The sequence below is a fragment of the Lontra canadensis genome, unplaced genomic scaffold (genome assembly GCF_010015895.1).
Source record: "Lontra canadensis isolate GAN:19392208 unplaced genomic scaffold, GSC_riverotter_1.0 scaffold67, whole genome shotgun sequence".
NCBI classification, from domain to species: Eukaryota; Metazoa; Chordata; class Mammalia; order Carnivora; family Mustelidae; genus Lontra; species Lontra canadensis.
This window is the reverse complement of record NW_022631061.1, coordinates 4,356,716-4,376,990: the sequence shown is the minus strand read 5'-3', so window position 1 is coordinate 4,376,990 and position 20,275 is coordinate 4,356,716. Positions and strand designations below refer to the sequence as shown.

Sequence of the window (20,275 nt, the reverse complement as noted above, 5' to 3'; positions counted from 1 at the left end):
AATGGGCTTAGAGTTCCCACCTGTCACAAACACTTCTAGAAACTCCTTTAATTCCTTCAATGTACTTTCTTTATTATTTTCAAATCCTGCTCTCAGACATCCTGGTGAATTTCCAGGCAATTAATAAGAAGGGTGCTATCACTACACATCACTCTTCTGGAGAATGTGAAAAATCACTGTAGCTGCAGATTTACAGGGAGTGGTCTATCTGTTGGGGAAATACTGGACATTGTGTATTTCTTTAGAATTTATTCTGCTCAGATAATTACAAAACAGTCAGCCCTCACATATTCATATTATGAAGAGCAACCTTCATTGTACTTGCCACTGACTAGTACCTTCCACTTAACAAGAGTTCATACCTGCTTCCACACACAGTTGCTATGGCTTTGAAGCAGCCGGATGCAAGCTGGTAGGAGCCTGTGTAGCATCGGTCAATTGCCCAATTGAAAAGATTAATTTGGTCAGGATTAAGTTCCAATAGCAAGACGACAACTTCACAACCAAGTTGATGAACCTGAATAACATGGAAAAAAGCAATTATTCATGTTTAATGAAAGGTTTTTCCAGGGAAAGGCACACAATATTGCTTAGCCAATATAAACTGGGTAAAATGAAAATGGAGACAGATTATTCATCTTAATTTTTTTAAAGATTTTATTTTTAAGTAATCTCTACACCCCACATAGGGCTCAAACTCACAAATCCCAAGATCAAGAGTTACGTGCTCTACTGACTGAGCCAGCCAGGTGTTCCTTCAACTGAATGTTTACTCCACATATTCTTCTTTAAGAGGATGCAACTGAAAATTGAAATGTATGTATAAACTAAATCAGACTGTAAATCTGTCTTATATAGGGTTCACTTATTCATTTTTAATTCCGAAAAGTATAATGAAAATAATGAAAGTATAATGAAAATAATGAAGACTTTGTTGACAGTGCTTCCTTATTGCATTTAAAATATTTTTGAAGAATACATATATTTGGTTAAAAATTAAATATACAAAAGGATGGCCTTTATGCATACAAGTCTGAGGAAAAGTATCAGAATATATTTATGGGGCTTGATTAGTAAACTTAGCTGGCAATATTTTAAAAAGATACGCAGTACCAATAAACTCTTTTTTTAAAAAAAGATGTATTTATTTATTTGAGAGAGATGGCACAAGCAGAGGGAGCAGCAGGTAGAGGCAGAGGGAGAAGCAGGCTCTCCGTTGAGCCCAATTTGGGGCTCGATCCCAGGACCCTGAGATCACGATCTGAGCCAAAAGCAGACGGTTAACCAACTGAGCCACCCAGGAGCCTCCTAATAAACTCTTCTTCTTAATCAGAAACTCTCATATGAAATGATCATCATACCAGATAGAAATAGTAGGATCCTTTACTGACAGTTTCTGAAGCTACTGTCAAATACTGGATGGTCACATTTGTCCAGGAGAAGCCTGGTGCCTTGGAGGCCATATTCCCTTGAGAGAGTAACATTTGCCTGTCTCCTGTTTCCTTCACTTGCCTGGTGTGACCAGGTGCAGAAGGAAAGTTAGTTTTTTTTTTTTTTTTTTTTTTTTTTTTTAACCTACAGGGTGGGGGTTAAGATGGAAGCGATATTCTTGTTGGATGGTCAACATCATCAGCCTCATTCCCCACAGGCTTAAGTAATTAGCAGCAGATAAAAGCTAATGATACTATCACAAAAGACTTAAAAATAACATTTCATTAAAAAGTTAGTTCACCTTGAAAGACAATCAGCCAGTTTTTACTGAGCTTTAGAAACTTTATATTGGAGTGTAAGATACACAGTATATAATTCATAAGTAAATGATGAGTTACGGTAACTGAACACACCAGTGTGAACACCAGACACAGAACACCACACTAGCAGCCACGCCGAAGCCAGCCTTATGCACTGTCCTATCCCTAGCCTCTCTCTCCTTTTCCAAAGGAACAGCTATCCTGACTTGCACCAGCATTGGTTAGCTTGGGCTGTTTTGAACTCTATGCAATGGAAGTATATAGCATATAATTTTGTGTTTGTTTTCTTTCACACCACTCATGTTTGAGAGTCTTCTACATTCATTCATTGTCACTGCTGTATTCTGATGTGTGATTACTTCATAATGTATTCATTCTACACTGATCAACATCTGGGTTGTTTCCAGATGTTGCTTGGAACAATTTTGTACGTGTCTCAGGTTATGCATACTGGATATATATTTTATGAAATGCATATCTGAATACAATGGCTGGGGCATAGGGTGTACTATGTTCAACCTTAATGATAAAGCCAATGAGTTTTCCAAGGTGGTTATTCCGATTTCTATTCTGTGTATCTTTGTATGAGAGCTCCTGTTGCTCTGTTTCCTCATTGACACTGTCGATCTTCTTAATCTCCACCATTCTAGTGGATTTGAGGAAATATTTCCTGTGGTGAGTCTGCATCTGATTACTCATGAGCTTGAGAACTGTTTCTTTTATTATTATTTTTTTATTATTTATTTTCTCACCATAGCACATACCTCCCCCGATGTCCGTCACCCAGACACCCCATCCCTCCCACTCTCCTCCCCTCCAGCAACCCTGTTTGTTTCCTGAGATTAAGAGTCTCTTATGGTTTGTCTCCCTCTTTGGTTTCATCTTGTTTCATTTTTCCCTCCCTTCCCCTATGAACCTCTGTCTTGTTACTCAAATTCCTCATATCTGTGAGATCATATGATAATCGAGAACTGTTTCTTATGTTTACTGGCCAGTGAAATAACCTCTTTTGTAAATTGCTTGTGTAAGTCACTTGCTCATTTTTCTATGAATGTCTCTATTTTATTTATCTGAAGGGGTCCTTAATATACTCTAGACAAGAAGTACTGGATTTATCTTGTAAACATCTTTCACTCTGTGACTAGCCTGTTTACCCTCTTTTTATTTTTTATTTTTTGCTTTGTTTTCACACTCTAACGGTATGTCTTTTGGTGAAGTTATTAACTGATCTTTCTTTACAATTAGTAACTTTTGCATCCTGTTGAAGAAACCTTACTTAGACCCCAGGGATTAAGATTTCCTCCTGTATTCTTGTATTATTTTCTAGAAACTTCAGTATTTTAAGCTTTCACATTTATATCTATAACCTAGTTTCTTCTTTCTCACTTCTGATACTTTATTTTCCCTTTCCCAATGCATTGACTACAATCTTCAGTATAATGTTGATAGAAGTGGTGAAAAAGCAAGTGTCTTTGGTCATTCTCATCTCAGAATAGTTTCAATATTCACCATTAACTATGATGTTTACAATAGGGTTTTTTTTAAAGACACCCTTTACCTAACTAAGAATGTTCTTTTTTTATTCTTAGTTTTGGTAGGAGTTTCTCTCATAAATACATGTAGAATTTCATTAAATGTTTTTTCTGCATCTATTAAGATGATCATATATTTCCTTCTTGAGACTCTATTAATATGATTAACATACTCATGAATTGATGGATATTTGAATATTAAACCAATCTTGAAGTTCTTGTATAATGCCAATGTGATCATGAGGAATCATCCTTTTTATGTATCATTAAATTCAATTTCCTTATATTTCACTTGCATTTTTGTATCTATGCTACTCAATAAAATTGTCTTTAAATTTTTTTTCTCATTAAAACCTTGACAGGTGTTAGTAAAAGGTTATTCTGGTCTGGTAAAATATGCTGGGATGTATTTCTCTTGAGCTGTTTTCTCTTTAAGGATTTTGTATAAAATTGATGCAATTTGTTTCTCAAATGTTAAATTCAACAGTAAAGCCACCTGGTCCTAAAGTTTTCCTTGTGGGAAAATCATCAGTGATCCGCCTTTTTTCTTTCTAGTACATATACTCAAGGCTATACATTTCATTCCTAAGCAAGGCTTTATTTATAGCCCATAAGTTTAGTATGTGGTATTTTTGTTATTCTTCAGGCCAAAACAATTTTCAGTTTCTATTGTTATTTGTTCTTTGATTCACTAGTTATCTGGATGAGCATTTCCTTTTTTTTTTTTTTTAAAGATTTTTTTTTTATTTATTTATTTGAGAGAGAGACAGTGAGAGAGAGCATGAGTGAGGAGAAGGTCAGAGAGAGAAGCAGACTCCCCGCGGAGCTGGGAGCCCGATGTGGGACTCGATCCCGGAACTCCAGGATCATGACCTGAGCCGAAGGCAGTCGTCCAACCAACTGAGCCACCCAGGCGTCCCTGGATGAGCATTTCTTGATTATCTTATTATTGGTCACCAGCTTATTGTTATCGTGAATAGCAAAAATAGTCTGCGTCCTTTCAATCATATGACGTTCATGGAGACTTGCTTTTGGGCCCAGCTGATGGCAACTTTGGTAAGTATGTTGTGTTTCTTATCCTGATGCATCATAATGTAATGTGTACAACTCAGAAGCCAGCACTTCCTACGCTGATGTGTGAGGATCATGTTGTGAACGACACTCAGGCACTTTAGTAACCCGATCGAGGCAGAACATCCTAGACATTTAAAATCGATGTAGTTTTGGCTAATACTTACTCGTAAATCTTGACAAGCCAGAATGTTGTCAAGCCACTTGTACAGATAGCCATCCGGGGAAAGGCCCACGTTGTCAAACACGGGGCCACAGCACAACACCGCTGACATTGCCTGATAATGAATCAACCCAACATGGAATGAAACTTGCAGTGATCTAATAACACACAAACGACTCCCTAAATCATAACTCCCATGTTGGTCAATGATGGGGTCTTCTCAAGCAGTTATTGTCACAAGATCTTAAAGTATTCCTTACTAGGTTCACCAAGAAGCACCAGATTCCCAATTTTGAATTTTTACATAAAAATTAAAGGCTGAAATGTGTAACTTCATGGACATAAAATTTTATGATAACGAATCTTTATGATGAAAGAGTAAGATACTCACAGCAAAATGACCATTTCACAGTATTTAAAACTTACCTTCGGTGATTTCAAGTGAGTAAGTTCAGCTTATAAGGTAAATATAGCTTTACAAGTTTTGTTTGGATGACAAATATTTGACTAATATAGTAAATTGACAAACCATGGGAAATATGGAAATAAATGTGATTCTTAATCTAAGAAAAAAATTAAGAACATAAACTTTAGTTACTTGGAAGAGGAGAGGAAGCAAGGGAATGCAGGAGAAGGGGTGATCTTGATTCACTGTGTAATTAGCAGGTCACCATGGCTATAAGGGTTATGGTTTAAATCAGCTCCACTGAGGCAAGAACAAACTGACAAGGCAGCTACTTCCAGGGTCAATAAGAAAAACCATGTGGTTCTCATGCACTAGATAAAGGTAAGAGCTGGGAACAGTTTTGTGTCTTGAAACTGAGAACCCATTTGGAATATTTACATATTTATACATAGCCATCCGCTTATGTTGGTATGCGTATATTTTGGAATTTTAAAAAGTCAGTTTATGTACTTATAGGTGTGTGTGTTTGTTGCCTGTGCACGTACATTTTATCATATCATATTGTTATTTTAACCTTATTTAGGGCATGGTTGTCAGTTTAAGGAGAGAGACTACCGGTCTGACAAAAGTCATTGGCTGAGACAAAGGTGCCCTACCTTTAAAGCACAATACTGGTATCTTGTAATCTGATGATTTCTATCACTGTAGCGATCCAGAGGGGTGAACATAATGCTGAATGGTCCTGCCCACTGGCTAAATAAGATGAAAAGATGATGCCTCAGGCTTTGCTGGGGAAACAGAAATCTTCGGTGGTGAACTAGAAAGAAAAACAGAGTTTAGAGTCTCCTAGACTGAAAAGTATAGTGAATACAGTTTATGTCCTTATTCTACATGATGCTCACATTTTGAGGAAAAGAGTAATTTTATTTCATAACTCAAGTATTCTTTAGGTAATGAAATGAGCATTTAAGAAGGCAAGCCCAATCTTCTAAGTGTAGTGTCCTCTCATGCTGCAGTTGGTGGCACCTTGTCCAGAGTGGGAAGCAGAGACAAAAAGTAGACTCACGGACACTGCTTTCTAATCAACGTCTAGGAAAACTATAACACTCTCACTCGGCTGCTGCTCACCCAGCAAACATTCTCTCCACTGCTGCCACCCATCTGTAGAAATACTGGGAAATATAATGTACGGCCCTCCATTGGAAATAAGCACACTCTCACTGAAGAAGTATTCTCAAATCTGAACTCTGGGTCATCCAAGAGGAGAAGGGTTGGTAAGAAGAAGGTTTTGCCACATCAAAATAATGAAAAAGTAGAACCAGTTGAACTGTGGCCTTTTGTAATTATGTCAACACTTTTAATTACAGTAATTAATTTTGACACCACACTGGCCAGCTATTTTTATTCTCTGTGCTTTTGTTAGATGAAAAGGTTTCATACCCATTTGCTCTGTGGGCAAAAAAGACAAAACCTCTCAATAATATAATTTACTAAGCTGTAGAGAATTCTATAGAACGTGTTGCTTGGAGAGTCAAGAGGAGGAATACTGTGGAGTTGGATCTCATGTTCACAGGGGAGCACGATGAAAAGGAAGAAATGAAGTTTATGTGAAATTCTCCCTGAATTACTTCCTTCCTCTGGAAATCGCATAGATTCATTTTCAGATGGGAACCCAAAGGATAGAAATAATGGGATAAGCACAAAGCCAAATTTAACTCCTCTTGTTCCTTTTCCGACTGTGTGCTGAATGACCGCAATCTGTTCTCATGGGTATCCCCAAGTAGCCCCGAAACAAATGAAGGCCCCTTTCCCAGACCTGTACACGGGCCAGGAGGATGAAAGAGGAAAGCACAGCAGTGAGGAACACAACAGGTTTTTCAAGCAAGGACGGGACTTTGCAGTGAGGCATCATTGTACCTGGAACGCACTGAATCAAGTTGGCGACCATGGCACTAAAATGTGCGCGGATATCTTTAAGAATTTCTACTTCTTTGTCATTTTCAGCTTCTAGAAGCATGCGGGTCAGGTCCACATATTCTAGGAACAAGGCCCCGAGGGCTAAAGTATCCCGTTCTAAGGCTCCATTTGTGCTGGAAAAAAAAAAAATAATAAGATTAAGCTTTCAGATGATAAGTCTTTATGTCAGAGTAGTACATGCTTCATGGAAAATAAGATTCACTGCCAGGAGTCGCACGCTAAATTTGCTCTTGACCCACAGGCAGTGTAAATAAATGTGGGGGAAAAAACTAACAACAACAGGTTTTGGACTTCTCTGAGTGAAAGTTAAAGGTAACATACTTTAAAAAGGAAGGAAGGAAGGAAAAAAGGAAGAAAGAAAGAATGAAAGACAGACAAGACAGACACGAAGAAAGAGAGACAAAAAGGCCAGTTTAGTGAGGAGAGATGAACTTATTCGAATTTTCCCCCTACCTGTCACTTATGACACCTGCATCAGCCAGAAGCTCAAATATTCGAAGTAGTTGTAGCCTTAACAAGTCCCGCCGTTCTCGGCGCTTTTTGTTCTGTGTAAAAAGAGGGAATTCCGCTTAGGCACGTGGGCAGAACAATATTAACTTTGCTTTGGGAAACTGTATTAAAGGAAAGTTTCACTTAGCTATTTTCAATTTCCTAAACATAAAAGATGAGGGTGTTTTTCTTTTTTCCAAATCCTTAGAGAAAATGCTTGCTATTATGGGTTATAAAAGAAACAGATCCTAAGTGGGTCAATAAATATTTACAAGGTGGCAACGTTCAGAACTAACCAGCTTCATTTCCTAGTTGATCCCAGCAGCTACTGAAAGATGGAGTCACTGAAGCGGCAGAAAGAGTGGACACGAAGGGTCCCACCATTCTTGTCATGCAAGTCACAGGGCTAAAATTCTGCTACTTCTTAGATCTTATCTACTATATGGGAAGCTTCTTTTTTTGTCTTAGTCTCTTCCCCCCCACCCCCCGCTACATTATAAATTTGTCCTTTTCAGAGTACACTTCAGGGAAGATAAAGTTGACAAAAATGCTTCTTATACCAGATGAACAAATAATATTCTTGACCATCCAACTCCTTGTAAAAGATAAGTTAACCAGCTAAAACCCCAAATTCAATCAACTCAAACCTCCTGCAAAAGAATGTAATATTTTTACATACATAGGACTGTGTAGGTTGTTTTGCCTTCATGAGTTTAGAACAAAAATCTTTTAAAATAGGAACCATATTATACTAAATACTCAAATTCTGAGCAATAAAAATAACAAAAGTTAAAATATTAAGATTCACTGTTAATATTTGTATTTTTGGGGGGATGTTTGTATTTTTTGGGGGGATGGGGGAACGATTAGGTATCATCTAAATTTATACTTTACCATTGTTCAAATAAACTGAGGTGTGAAGTATTTAAATTAAAAATCTTACCTCTGGTCTTCGTTCCAGAGCTTCTTTCATTAATGGATGAAGTTCTTCCACTAATTCTCTATGGAGGAAAAAGGTCAGCATTTGAAATTCATTATTATTGACGCCAAGTTTGTCATCAAAAACATCCATTGATCCTAAGTCACGTGCTTTTCTCACTTTGACTCTGACCTCAAATTCCCCCTGGCCTTTCTGTTTCTCAGTCACGTGGCGAACTGGAACCAGGTATTGGCCTATGCTGTGCATTACTGGTTTTCATCCCAGTGTTACATTTATAATTTTGGCTCAATACATATTTGTTGACTTGATTTTGATTTCCTGTTCTGGAGACCTCTATGGCAAAATACCCTCTATAAACAGTTAAACAGTATTTTGTAAGTGATTATTAAAATCAGAACACTTCACTACAGGCACTGGGGATGAAGATAAGCCAAATCGAGTTCCTCACAGAAGACATGTTCAGTCTCACAAGAGTAAAAGAGAGGGGGGCAGAAGCCCGGGCATCACTTTTGGGATCTGTGCTCAGGAGATTGACTGACTGACTGACAGTTGATTTTAAAATGAAGTCTTTTTGGAGGTTCAAAGATAAAACCCTTATTTGAGCTATATGATACAGGCAAATTATGGCAAGTATTACAATAAGGAGGTTTTCATCAAAACCTTTTCTCTGGTAAAGTAAAAGTAAGTTTGATCATCTATCTATCTATCTTTCACCTGTTCCCATTATCTCTAGTTCTCAGCTTTCTATCCACTAATCTAAATATTTCTCTTCTTTGGGAAATTATTTATGAACTTCTATGTCAAGACGACAAAATTATGAGCTCAAGTCTCTGCCAGAAATTCTGTCTACAACCTACTCTATGCCTGAACACCTTGCAATATTCTGGCTGGATGTTTTGTGCTATAAGATATCATCCTCCAGCAAAATCTGAAGTTAGGAAGGTAAACTTTATGGCATTCTGTGCTGAGAGACAAAACCTGCATTCCATTTCAGATTTCTCTAACACAGATGCTAGAAGTTCTTCATCGAAGAAATGGAAAAAATATTAATGATCTCCTCCAATAGCAGCCATTTACTGAATATTTACTATGTACATTTTTATATTTAATCCTCTCAGTACATCCATAAGATAGATTCTATAATGATAACAACTTTTCTTTTTTTTATTGGATACACTTCATTTTAATTTATTATAACAATTTTACAGGTGAGGGAACCAAGGCCCAGAGACATTATGCTTTCCAGACACACACGGCTAGCTAACAAATTATATAATCTTACCCACCCCTAAGAACATTGAGGGGGCAAGATGTATAAGAGCACATGTCCTTGGAAAAGAAGGTTAGGTTCTTAGGCTCTTTGGGAAAGAATGTTAGGTAATTCTAGGAACTGTTTTTCTTATTTTCCTGTAGTATTTCTACATGATTCTTCATCTTAACTATTTAACTAGTAAGGAGTAAATTACTGGTTCGCTGGCACTCAAGTATCAGAACCCACAATTACTTTTTTTGAGAATAAAATCTGACTGTATATGTGAATAATGTAATGGATATTTTTTTTTCCAATGGTATCTAAAAGGTCTCATTAATCTTTCTTTTTCAAATACAGTTTCTCGCAGATGCCTGGAGCTTTCCCTTTTCTATCTATGTAAAAAAAAGGTCAGAATTTTAATTGAATTGCTTATAGGTGTTCACTGCTTAGCTGAAGTCACCAGAGGCAGCCCGAACTAGCACTTATGACGGCTCTTTCAAAGGGCTTTGACACTGCCTCAGATGGAATGGTTATTTGATTAAAGGTGTGAAATGAGTAAGGGATCCAGAAAGTGAGACGTGATGGTTCTATTAAGCACCTTCCAAAGAGATGGGCCAGTGTAACAGAATACTCCTGGAAGAGTTCTATTGGTGCTTAACCTGTGAGCCTGTTGCATCAATGGCCGATGAGCAGACCTCATTGTTCTGACGGCAAAGCCCCTGAACGGTCTGGCTCACCAGCGATGGACACTGAATTCTCTTCATTTATATTCTCTAAAAGAAGCTTGTGCACGAGATAAAATCTGAGACGTCAAATCAAAGCCGCAAGGACCACAGGGAAAAGCGAAGGCAGTCGCGAGAACACTTGCTCCATGCACGTCAAGCAACGCGGACACAAAGGAAATGGCGCAAAGCCTATAAATGCCCAGGCACATGCTGACACGCAAACTCAAACTCAAGTTAAAGACAGGAACCACAAGAGCAGCGGCAGGAATGAATTTAGAACTCATTGAGACTACTGTACCTGAAAACAAGGGAATTTGTTCTTCCAAATCCTAAAACTAAGGACTCTGTGATCTCAATGCCCTCTAGTCTCATCAAAGGCACCAACTGCTTTAACAGAACTCCCACCGATGGGGTGCCTATGGCCTGAAACAAGTTGATTAAGAGTGAAAAAGAGGTAACATGATAACTGATGCTTCCTTTAACCAAATGATGATTCCATTATAACAGTTTCAAAGTACGAAACCACAGCCCAAAACACTGCCAGCATTTCAGAAAAACAAAACAAAACAAAACACATAGACAGGCATCAATTTCTAAACAGCACAATGAATGCATTTTTCTCCTGGGACACAAATTCTAAAGAATATTTTTATTATAACAGATTTTTTTTTAACCAATGAAGTCTCCAAAACCATTCTTAGCAAGGTCATTTAATCAAGGCATAGTTTAAGTGCAAATGCTTGGGGGTAGTGAGGGAAATGTGATTTGGAAGGCAGAAGCCAAACCTCAGGGCACTTATAAATATAAGTCACTCTGTGGTCTTAAGCAAGTTTCTCAACTTCTCTTCATCTTCAGTTTTCTTGTCAGAGAGGAATAATAAATTATGCACATCAAGGCTCAATGGAATTTAGAAATGTGTAGGATGCAAATCTGATCCCACAGACTCCAGATGGCAGGCACAGTGTAATACGCACTGTGAACTCTAGACAAACAAGCTAAAAAAAAACCTTACAGAATAATTCTTCTGAAGCATGTCACGTCACCTTGTTATCGTAGCTCACTGTACCATCAGGTGTGGTCGCCATGATTTCCGGAGTGGACGCTCTTAAGTGTCCCGGGCTCATTATACTGGGTTTTGCGACTCCAAAACAAAGAATAAGGTAATTTCTCCACAAGGTGACATAATTGTCTCCGCTGCCGGCAGTGCTGGTTTTCTTGGCATTAATTGGGCTACTAGAAATACGGATTTGAAAACAGGAGTGAAAGTAAGTTCTGGACTTTAAATATCACTGGTTAAACAAAGATCCTAGGAAGCGCTCAAATAGAGTTGAACAACTGTCTGCCAAGGCTAGTCCATGCTGTTACGAACTGTCTGGACAGGGGATGTCTCTGCTGGATGGGAAGTTGAATCGAACTCGAAGACTGTTTTCACCGTTAAGGGACTGACATTCTATACTCAGACAATCGTAGGGATTATTAAGGAAAAAGAAAAAAAAAACTAGGTTTAGATAAGACCTTTTGACCTGTTTTTACTCCACAATCAGGATTCTGTATTAGAAAGTACAGAAACTAGAGAGGATTATAATATGCAAATCAGTTAGGTAAAAGGAAAATGTAAGAGGGCGAATGATCAACAACACGGAGGAGGACATATAGTTTCCTTACTTTGGGTCTACCAGGGGCATGATGGACTGCAGCCGAGTGAAGGCATACGGCCAGGCGTAGCTGAGGGCTGTGGGGCAGTGTTTGGGCAGGTTCTCCTGCCGCAGGAAACTGAAGAGGCAGAGGACCCAGGGGTCTTTGACAGACTGAGCAAATATCCAGACATGGGAAGGGCTCTTCACATCATAATGGCTATTGACCAGGACTGCGTTCCACTCCACCAACCATTGCAGATCCACGCTGTGGGTCAGCGGTAATGTTGCCTGCAGGTGCGAGAAGTAGGCCATGAATCAAAGCTCCACGGTAAATGACAGGTCCCCATCAGGGCTCCGCCTACAAGCCCCTTTGTCCACACTGCTTTCCTGACCACCTCTGCAAAGGGCCACGCTTTGAATCTAAACACCCCTCCCACACCTACCACATAGGATGTCAGTCTGTACTAGCCACTGCTGTGTCTTATGCTGGAATACAAGCAGCTGAAGGGCAGAGTTTAGAGACATGGGTCCTGTTTCAGTTTTAATGCCATACAGCACGTGCACTGGGACACTGAAGATGCTCATTAAATAGTTGTTGAAAAATAAATGGCTTTAGTAAAATTGAACTCGACCCTGGGATTGCCGCTTAAAATTCTTAAAAGCTATTAACTTCTGAAATTCATCAATGTGTTTTTATCCCTGTAATTAGTATCCTGGGCTATTAAATGCCATAATCTTGTTTTCTGTTTCTTGGACTAACCTACCTTCCCTTTGACTTGGGGAGACTTTCGTGAAGGGCCTATCACGGATGATTTTTGAGCTAAGAAGCCCACTTATTCTTGTCCTGTGATATCAAGCCAAAACGACAGTACATTCTAAAACCTTTTTGATCTATATCTCATAAAGTTTGTATGTGTCATTCTCTTCGAAGCCTAGAAAATCAAAGTTTCGGGAAGACCAAGTTTCAAATAATCCAGCCGTGGTGCCAGGAGAGACAATTCCCTTTATGACTATCTGGCAATTAAAATGATCCATATTATCTCTTGTGTCTACAGGTTCCCATGGTTATGGGTGTGTCACTAGTGATCTCAACAGTTCATTGGCTGTAAGGGGGGACAGCCTGAGCTTCAGGGCCAGAGACAAGATTTCCAACACGGGCTTGTGACCTGGGAAGAGTACCGACCATCGCAGAGTCTCTGTCTGGGAGATATTAATTTATGACTTGGGAATTATTTATGCTAATCTCACCTAATCTTTAGGTGAGTCTCATGAGATAAGGAATGTAGAAACACCTGGCACAGAGCAGGCACATTCCTCTTCTCTCTTTTCTTGTGTGTATCTTCTTAAGTGTAGTATTGCTGACCTAGGAACCCCAGGCCCACAGTTTTGATTCTGATAAACAGAACAAAATCACATGACTATCATCTACAGCCCAATAAGAGATGATATGATATAATTAAACTTGACTCTTCCATTCCATGTTAAACCAAATTGAATTTCTTAAAGCAGTAGGACTATGGAATATCACTGTGAAAGTCTGTTCTGCCTGGCTTAATAGTTTGAGTAATGATCATTATCACTTTTGTAATGATCATTTATCACTACAACTGTAAGCAATAGCAGGGCCACTAAAGGTAGTGATCTGTGCTCAGTCTCAGTGAGAGAGAGAGACCATGGAAAGGCTTCGTATTCATTTCTATGTGTCAGATATGTCTCTATTCATTTATAGTTATTTGAAAAGAAGAGACAAGGGGCATCAGCAATGTGGATGCTGTGAACGGTCCCCAATCTGCAGTGTCTCTTTTCAGCAACTGAGCTGAAATTAATCCAGGTCCCTCTTCTACACTAGACTGATTTTTTAAAAAAATCAGATAATTAATATCAGTATCAATTTTCCTTCTATTTGTTCTGCAAACTGAAAGCTGCCAATATGCTCTTTAAAAAGGGAAGAATGTATTTGAATGGCAGATAAAGGTGTCCTAGATTTGGAGTCTAACTAAGGTCAAATCCAGGCCCTAACACTTCCCTGTGTGACCACAGCCCCGCCCCTTAATATTTTTGAGTTTCAATACCTAGGAGGGTCAAAAAAGGTAATAAATATGAAAGGACACCATAAACTATAAAGCACCCCATATAAGTTACATGGTGGTGGTAAGCATGATAATTAGTTTTCTTAAGGAATCTTGAGCAATTCTTTCTGAAACTGTAGTTTGCAAAATATCTATATCCCTAAGGTTCAAATTTTGTTTGAACTTTATCTGACTGTTTCCTAAGACAGTATCTGAAAACCTTGTCTTGTTTTTACAAGTACTGTTGTGTCAGTTTATCATCTGACATGAAACCCCGGAGTTCTTCCACATCATTTTTCTTTGTCTCCCTTTTTCAGACAGGTCTGGAGCTTACACTGAGAACAATTAGGGATCAGGATCAAATGTGTACTTACTGAATCTGAAACAGCTACGTGAATGAAACTTTCGAGAATGGACGAACTTAGCTGATCCATGACATCAATCATAGGCCTGTCATCATCCTGTACAAAGGGTGAGCAATTAATCTCCATGGGAAAAAGAATCTTTCCCACCCACCCCACTGCCTTTGTTTGGTACATGAAGCTGAACAGCTTGCAAGATAGTGATAAGGGTTTTCTCACAGAAAATTGAGTGCCAACATGATGAAATGTAGTAGATAAAACTCCCTGTGATTCTGAGTTTAGTCTTTCAAGTTTCAGTGGAAGATGGTTAGAGCTCCAACTTCACCTTGTACTGAAAAGACATGGACTTGAACTTCCAAATGCTGCACACGTAGACAAGGATCCAAACACCTGTGCCATATGTCATCCAGCAGAGTATTCACGTTGTCGTGAAATTTAAGGGATGGAAACCTCACAAGAATATGCCTTGTGGGACCACGAAAATGCTACGTGCTTAAGTCACTCATCTGCTAAAGTAAGGGATAAATTGTTGACCGTGACTGAATTTTAGTTCCAAAGAAAGTGCACTGGAGACTGACCACACACTCTGTGGTATCTTCGTTGTGTACAGCTACTTGGCAAAAGAAGCAGACTACAGAGTACAGGAGAGAGTATCTTATAGAAAATTCTTCTTCACAAATAGTATATGTGTGTGTGTGTGTGTGTGTGTGTGTGTGTGTGTGTCCACATATGGATATGCATATGTCTGCCATCTTTTATTATAAAGAAGCTCAGAATTATAAAATTATTTACTTCAGAAACCTTACAGGAAAGCCTTGAAAACCATTATTCGTGGATGAATGAAAATGGTTTCCAAAAAATTGCTGCTGGGGGAAAAACACACACACAAGCTCACAGATACAGAGAACAGATTGGTGGTTGTGGGGGTGGGTGAAATATGTGAAGGGAGTCAAAAGGTACAAACTTCCAGCTACAAAATAAATAAGTCATGGGGATATAATGTACAACATGGTGACTAGAGGTGATAATACCATATTGCATATGTGAAAGGTGCTAAGAGAGATCTTAAAAGTTCTCATCACATGAAAACAACCCTGTAACTCTGTATGGTGACAAGTGAGATACTACCTCACACCAGTCAGAATGGCTAAAATTAACCAGTCAGGTAATGACAGGTGTTGGCAAGGATGCGGAGAAAGGGGAACCCTCCTACACTGTTGGTGGGAATGCAAGCTGGTGCAACTACTCTGGAAAACAGTATGGTGATTCCTCAAAAAGTTGAAAATAGAGCTACCCTATGACCCAACAGTTGCACTACTGGGTATTCACCCTAAAGATACAAATGTGTGATCAGAAGAGGCACATGCACCCAAATGTTTATGGGAGCAAAGTCCACAATAGCCAAACTATGGAAAGAACCTAGATGTCCATCAACAGATGAATTGATAAGAAGATGTGGTCCATATAGATAATGGAATACTATGCGTCCATCAAGAAACTGAAATCTTGCCATTTGCAACAACATGGATGGAACTAGAGGGTATTATGCTGAGTGAAATAAGTCAATCAGAGAGAGACAATTATCATATGATCTCTCTGATATGAGGAATTTGAGAGGCAGGGCAGGGGGTCATGGGGGAAAGGGAGGGAAAAATGAAACAAGATGGGACCAGGGAGGGAGACAAACCATAAGAGACTCTTAATCTCAGGAAATAAAATAAACTGAGGGTTGCTGGAGGCTGGGTTACGGACATTGGGGAGAGTGTGTGCTAAGGTGAGTGCTGTGAATTGTGTAAACTGATGATTCATAGACCTGTAACCCTGAAGCAAATAATACATTATAGGTTAATTAAAAAAAAAAAACTCTGTATGGTGACAGATGTTACTAGACTTATAGGGAGGATCATTTCACAGTGTAAACAAATACAGGTTCATTATGCTGAACACCTGAAACTAATATAATCTTGTAGGTCAGTGACACCCCAATAAAAAAAATTATGTGAAAACAAAGTTGTGGCTGGTAGAAGAGAGCAACATACGAGAAATGTTCTTAACATAGTCTTTGCATAGAAATTAAGATCATGGGTTTTATACTTGAAACTAATGTAGCAATTATGGTCAAGTACACTTTAAAAAGAACCTGGGGCTCTAGAGGCATATATTTCTAACTTTCAATTCTGGCTGTGTCAGGTCCTCCCTGCTGATTTTTGGTGAAGACGTTTAATCTCCCTAAACTTCAGCCTCAGTATCTGTACACTGGGGAAAATAATACTAATTTTTAGGTTATTGGGAAGGTTAAGTGAGATACCATGTCTAGTGCACAGCACAGTGGTGGACATGTCCATGGTAATGACGATCACTCCTATCAGACTTAGAGACTTAATGAGGTTTACCAAAGTACAGCAAGTCTTGGACATCCATTTACCAGATACCACAGATGTCCTAAAATAGATCACCAAGCCATCTGAAGAAGAGTGAACAGAAAGGATTGTGATGAATTTGAAAATATTGGGTAAAGACAATGACCATTTTGTGGATCAGAAAACCAAGTTCAGGGATTTAAAACAGGAAAATGGAAAGTAGCAATTTTTCTGAAGAAGTATGTGACATAATGCGCTGGTCCTTCTTTCATCAACTTATGCAGCTTGTGGTTTGGCCACCTGTGCTCGCAGGCGATGAGCTCTAACATCTGAACAAGGGTGCACAGCCCTTGACCAAGTGCAGACATTAGCTGGCCGATCATGCTTGACCACTGGCTTGCTTCTCCAATCTCAAGGGGACATATTTTCTCATAATTTCAAGATTACTGAAATTAAACAGTTACCCAGACTGTTTGATACCTTGATCATTTAAAATGGAACTCATTATTTTCTCAAGTTCTTTCTCTAATATAAACATTATAATGTCTTCTTAATTTGATGCATGCTGAACATTATGAAGGAAAATGATCTACAACTTAATATTAAAATTCTTCACTGTTTAACCAAGGACCACCTCTTAGAGAATCAGAAATGGTATTTTCTATTGCTCTCAGAATAGATGGCATATCTCTTGGAGCTCAAGAGTGCTCTTTCATAATCAAAAACCCATGGTCAATCAAAAATTATTTTTTGACATCATGTTTGACAAGGAGGCCCATAAAACAGTAATGCATTATTCACAGGTTTTAATCTAAACTTCAAAAGAAAGAAACAGAAAGCTCATACCTCCGGCTGACCCAGGGCGACAAATAAAGCTCGAATTTCCTTGAGTATTAAAACGGACAGTTTGCGTGTGGCCACCTGGAAACTGCAGAGTAAAACCAAAGCAAATCCTTCCACGGCGTGAAGCACGCTGCAGTGGGGGCCCCGCTCCGACTGAATTCTGTGGCTGGAGCCATTCGCAATTAGCTGTCAGGCAATAAGAGCACATTCTATATTCAGAAAAATAACAATTGAAGAAGAAGAAACTACTCATATGTGCATCTTTTGGCACATGGGACCTCATAATATCAAAATAAATTGCAATGGCTTCTATCCAGACACGACTCTAAGTTCATTATTATTCATGACAGATCATAGATCCCCTTTTTCTTTCAATCCATTGTTACTTTGGAATACCATCAACCATCTGTTACCTTTGATAAGAGAGAACTTTCAAAGGCTATTAATATTAATAAGAACAAAACTGCTTCCATCCATATACCTTTGAGATGACACCATAAATTGAGTCAAAGTGGCCTCATTTGTTTTGACTCATATTCCCTATAGACTTGTAGAGACCATTCAAATGGATTTTCAAACGTTTACTTTCTAGTCACATATGCGTACTTGTTTCTTGTGTTCTATTCTAATCTAGGTGTGTGCACGTTTATGCCATGGGTTCTGAAAGTTCCCAAGTCACAACTAAATGGGTCTAAAGCAAAAGGAACCTAGACAACAGGGCAGATTCCACAACCATTTCAGTTTTCCTCTGACAAACACATGTAACCCTTGTTTGTCTACTATGATCCTTTGGCATGTATACAACACAGGGAAACAGGAATGACCTAGGATTGGGGATCCTGGCTGTTCCTTCATTGCTGTTGTACTCCCCTAAGCTTTCACATTCCTCAGCCTCTCAGCTGTGTTCTTCCCTTGCCAGGCCTCTTTTCTTTTTTCTTTTTCTTTTTCTTTGACAGAGAGAGAGATCACAAGTAGGCAGAGAGGCAGGCAGAGAGAGAGGGGGAAGCAGGCTTCCCACTGAGCAGGGAGCCTGATGCAGGGCTTGATCCCAGGACCCTGAGATCATGACCAGAGTCGAGGGCAGAGGCTGAACCCATTGAGCCACCCAGGTGCCCCTATCCCAGGCCTCTTTTCTATCCGCTCATTGCCAATGTCAAGTTCACCACTGCCCTTCTTCTCCTCTGACAACACTTCTCCATAACCTGTTTTTCACAATGTTGTCATTCATTTTTAGTATTTAGGACCGAAGTGGGAAGGAATAAAGACATCCTAAGACTGCATTTTTTTTCCTCTGTGGATATTGAACAATACAACCACTGTGATGTATGATAGGGCCAAAAAACCCCAAAAAACAAAAACAAAAAAAACAACTGGAGGGCAACTAACTTTTCTATATGCATATCCCTTTCCAGCTTGATATGCATATCCATACCCAGCTCTATCTCCATGCTTATAGTCATTTGTTCTTAGAGATTTATAATCATAATTCTCTGAAAAAAGCAATTTCTACTCCCTGAATGGCCTTGCGAATGATAACAAATCTAACCCAAAGGCCTATCCATCCTCAGTTTCTTGGTCACAATTTACACAAGATGGAAAAATTAAGGGCCATCACCAGGTCTCGAGAAAGTTCCTTGGTTGCAGGAAGTAAGAACTCCAAGGGTTCTTCAAGCTGCAGCTTATTCACACATATACTATATTACGGAATATAAATCAGTGGGAAGAGTGTGAAAATCACCTCTGAATTTCTGATCTTGTTGGCTTGTTCGTAGACTTTTCCTTGAGTTTGTATGACCAGTTTCCACTGGGTAAGCAGCTGGAGCAGTAACTTCAGGGATGAATCGAGGAGCGTGTGATGCATGTCGTTGACTTCCCGGAGAAGGAAGTTGGTAAAGCCAAACAGTACATCTTCTCTCCAGTCTGAGAAGTCCACAAGTAAACCCTGAAGAGAATTCTGTGCAATATGTCGCAGCTCATCGTCCATATGAATAGAGAGCCTGTGAAAGGAGTAAAAGACAATAAAGCCTTTAGTTTATTAATGTTTCTTCCAGATTTGTGACAGAATATAGTTCTCTGCTTTTATCCATGTCACCTGTTCTTCATTCAGCTCCTCTCGTGTTGATACCTGATAGAACCAGCATACCTTTATCAGAGCTAAGGAATTAACCTGGGTGCAAAGCTGTTAACTAAACCACAGATTTTATTCAGATTTCACCAGTTTTTCACTAATGTCCTTTTTCTGTTTCAGGATGGAATCTAAAATATTACTTGGCATTCACCTATATCTGAATACTTTTTAATACAATGTTGACTACAGAATAAATTAGTATCAAACCCTTTTACTTTTTTAAATTAACATATAATGTGTTATTTGCTTCAGGGGTACAGGTCTGTGAATTATCAGTCTTACAGAATTCACAGCGTTCACCATAGCACAAACCCTTCCCAGTGTCTATAACCCAGACACCCTAAACCCTATTACTTTTAAGGATAAGAAAACTGAGTACCACAGAATCTAAGGGACTCACCCAGAAGTTCAGTGAGAATGAGCAAGTAAGGCTTAGATCAATGGTCCATAATTGGTCTTGCCCCACCAAGGGGTATTTGGTAATGTCTAGAGACGTTGATGATCATCACAACTCAGAGAGGGCTATTGGCATCTCTCTGATAGGTGGAACCTACAGATGTGGCTAAGCAT

The 20,275-nt window shown here is 39.0% G+C and overlaps 1 protein-coding gene across 7 annotated transcripts in view; it reads right to left on the bottom strand.

Annotated features, from left to right (window-relative positions):
* FRY (FRY microtubule binding protein) overlaps positions 1–20,275 on the bottom strand; it is a 331,529-nt gene that overhangs the window by 97,123 nt on the left and 214,131 nt on the right. For all 7 annotated transcript variants that reach the window (XM_032880008.1, XM_032880011.1, XM_032880009.1 and 4 more), the window contains 12 exons: positions 19,316–19,574; positions 17,581–17,763; positions 14,387–14,473; positions 11,972–12,231; positions 11,350–11,539; positions 10,605–10,729; positions 8,333–8,390; positions 7,354–7,445; positions 6,841–7,013; positions 5,580–5,740; positions 4,522–4,632; positions 363–517 (listed from right to left, as the gene is read on the bottom strand). In XM_032880008.1, coding sequence (XP_032735899.1) covers positions 363–517; positions 4,522–4,632; positions 5,580–5,740; positions 6,841–7,013; positions 7,354–7,445; positions 8,333–8,390; positions 10,605–10,729; positions 11,350–11,539; positions 11,972–12,231; positions 14,387–14,473; positions 17,581–17,763; positions 19,316–19,574 — 1,854 coding nt within the window. The remainder of the gene's footprint in view (positions 1–362; positions 518–4,521; positions 4,633–5,579; positions 5,741–6,840; positions 7,014–7,353; positions 7,446–8,332; positions 8,391–10,604; positions 10,730–11,349; positions 11,540–11,971; positions 12,232–14,386; positions 14,474–17,580; positions 17,764–19,315; positions 19,575–20,275) is intronic.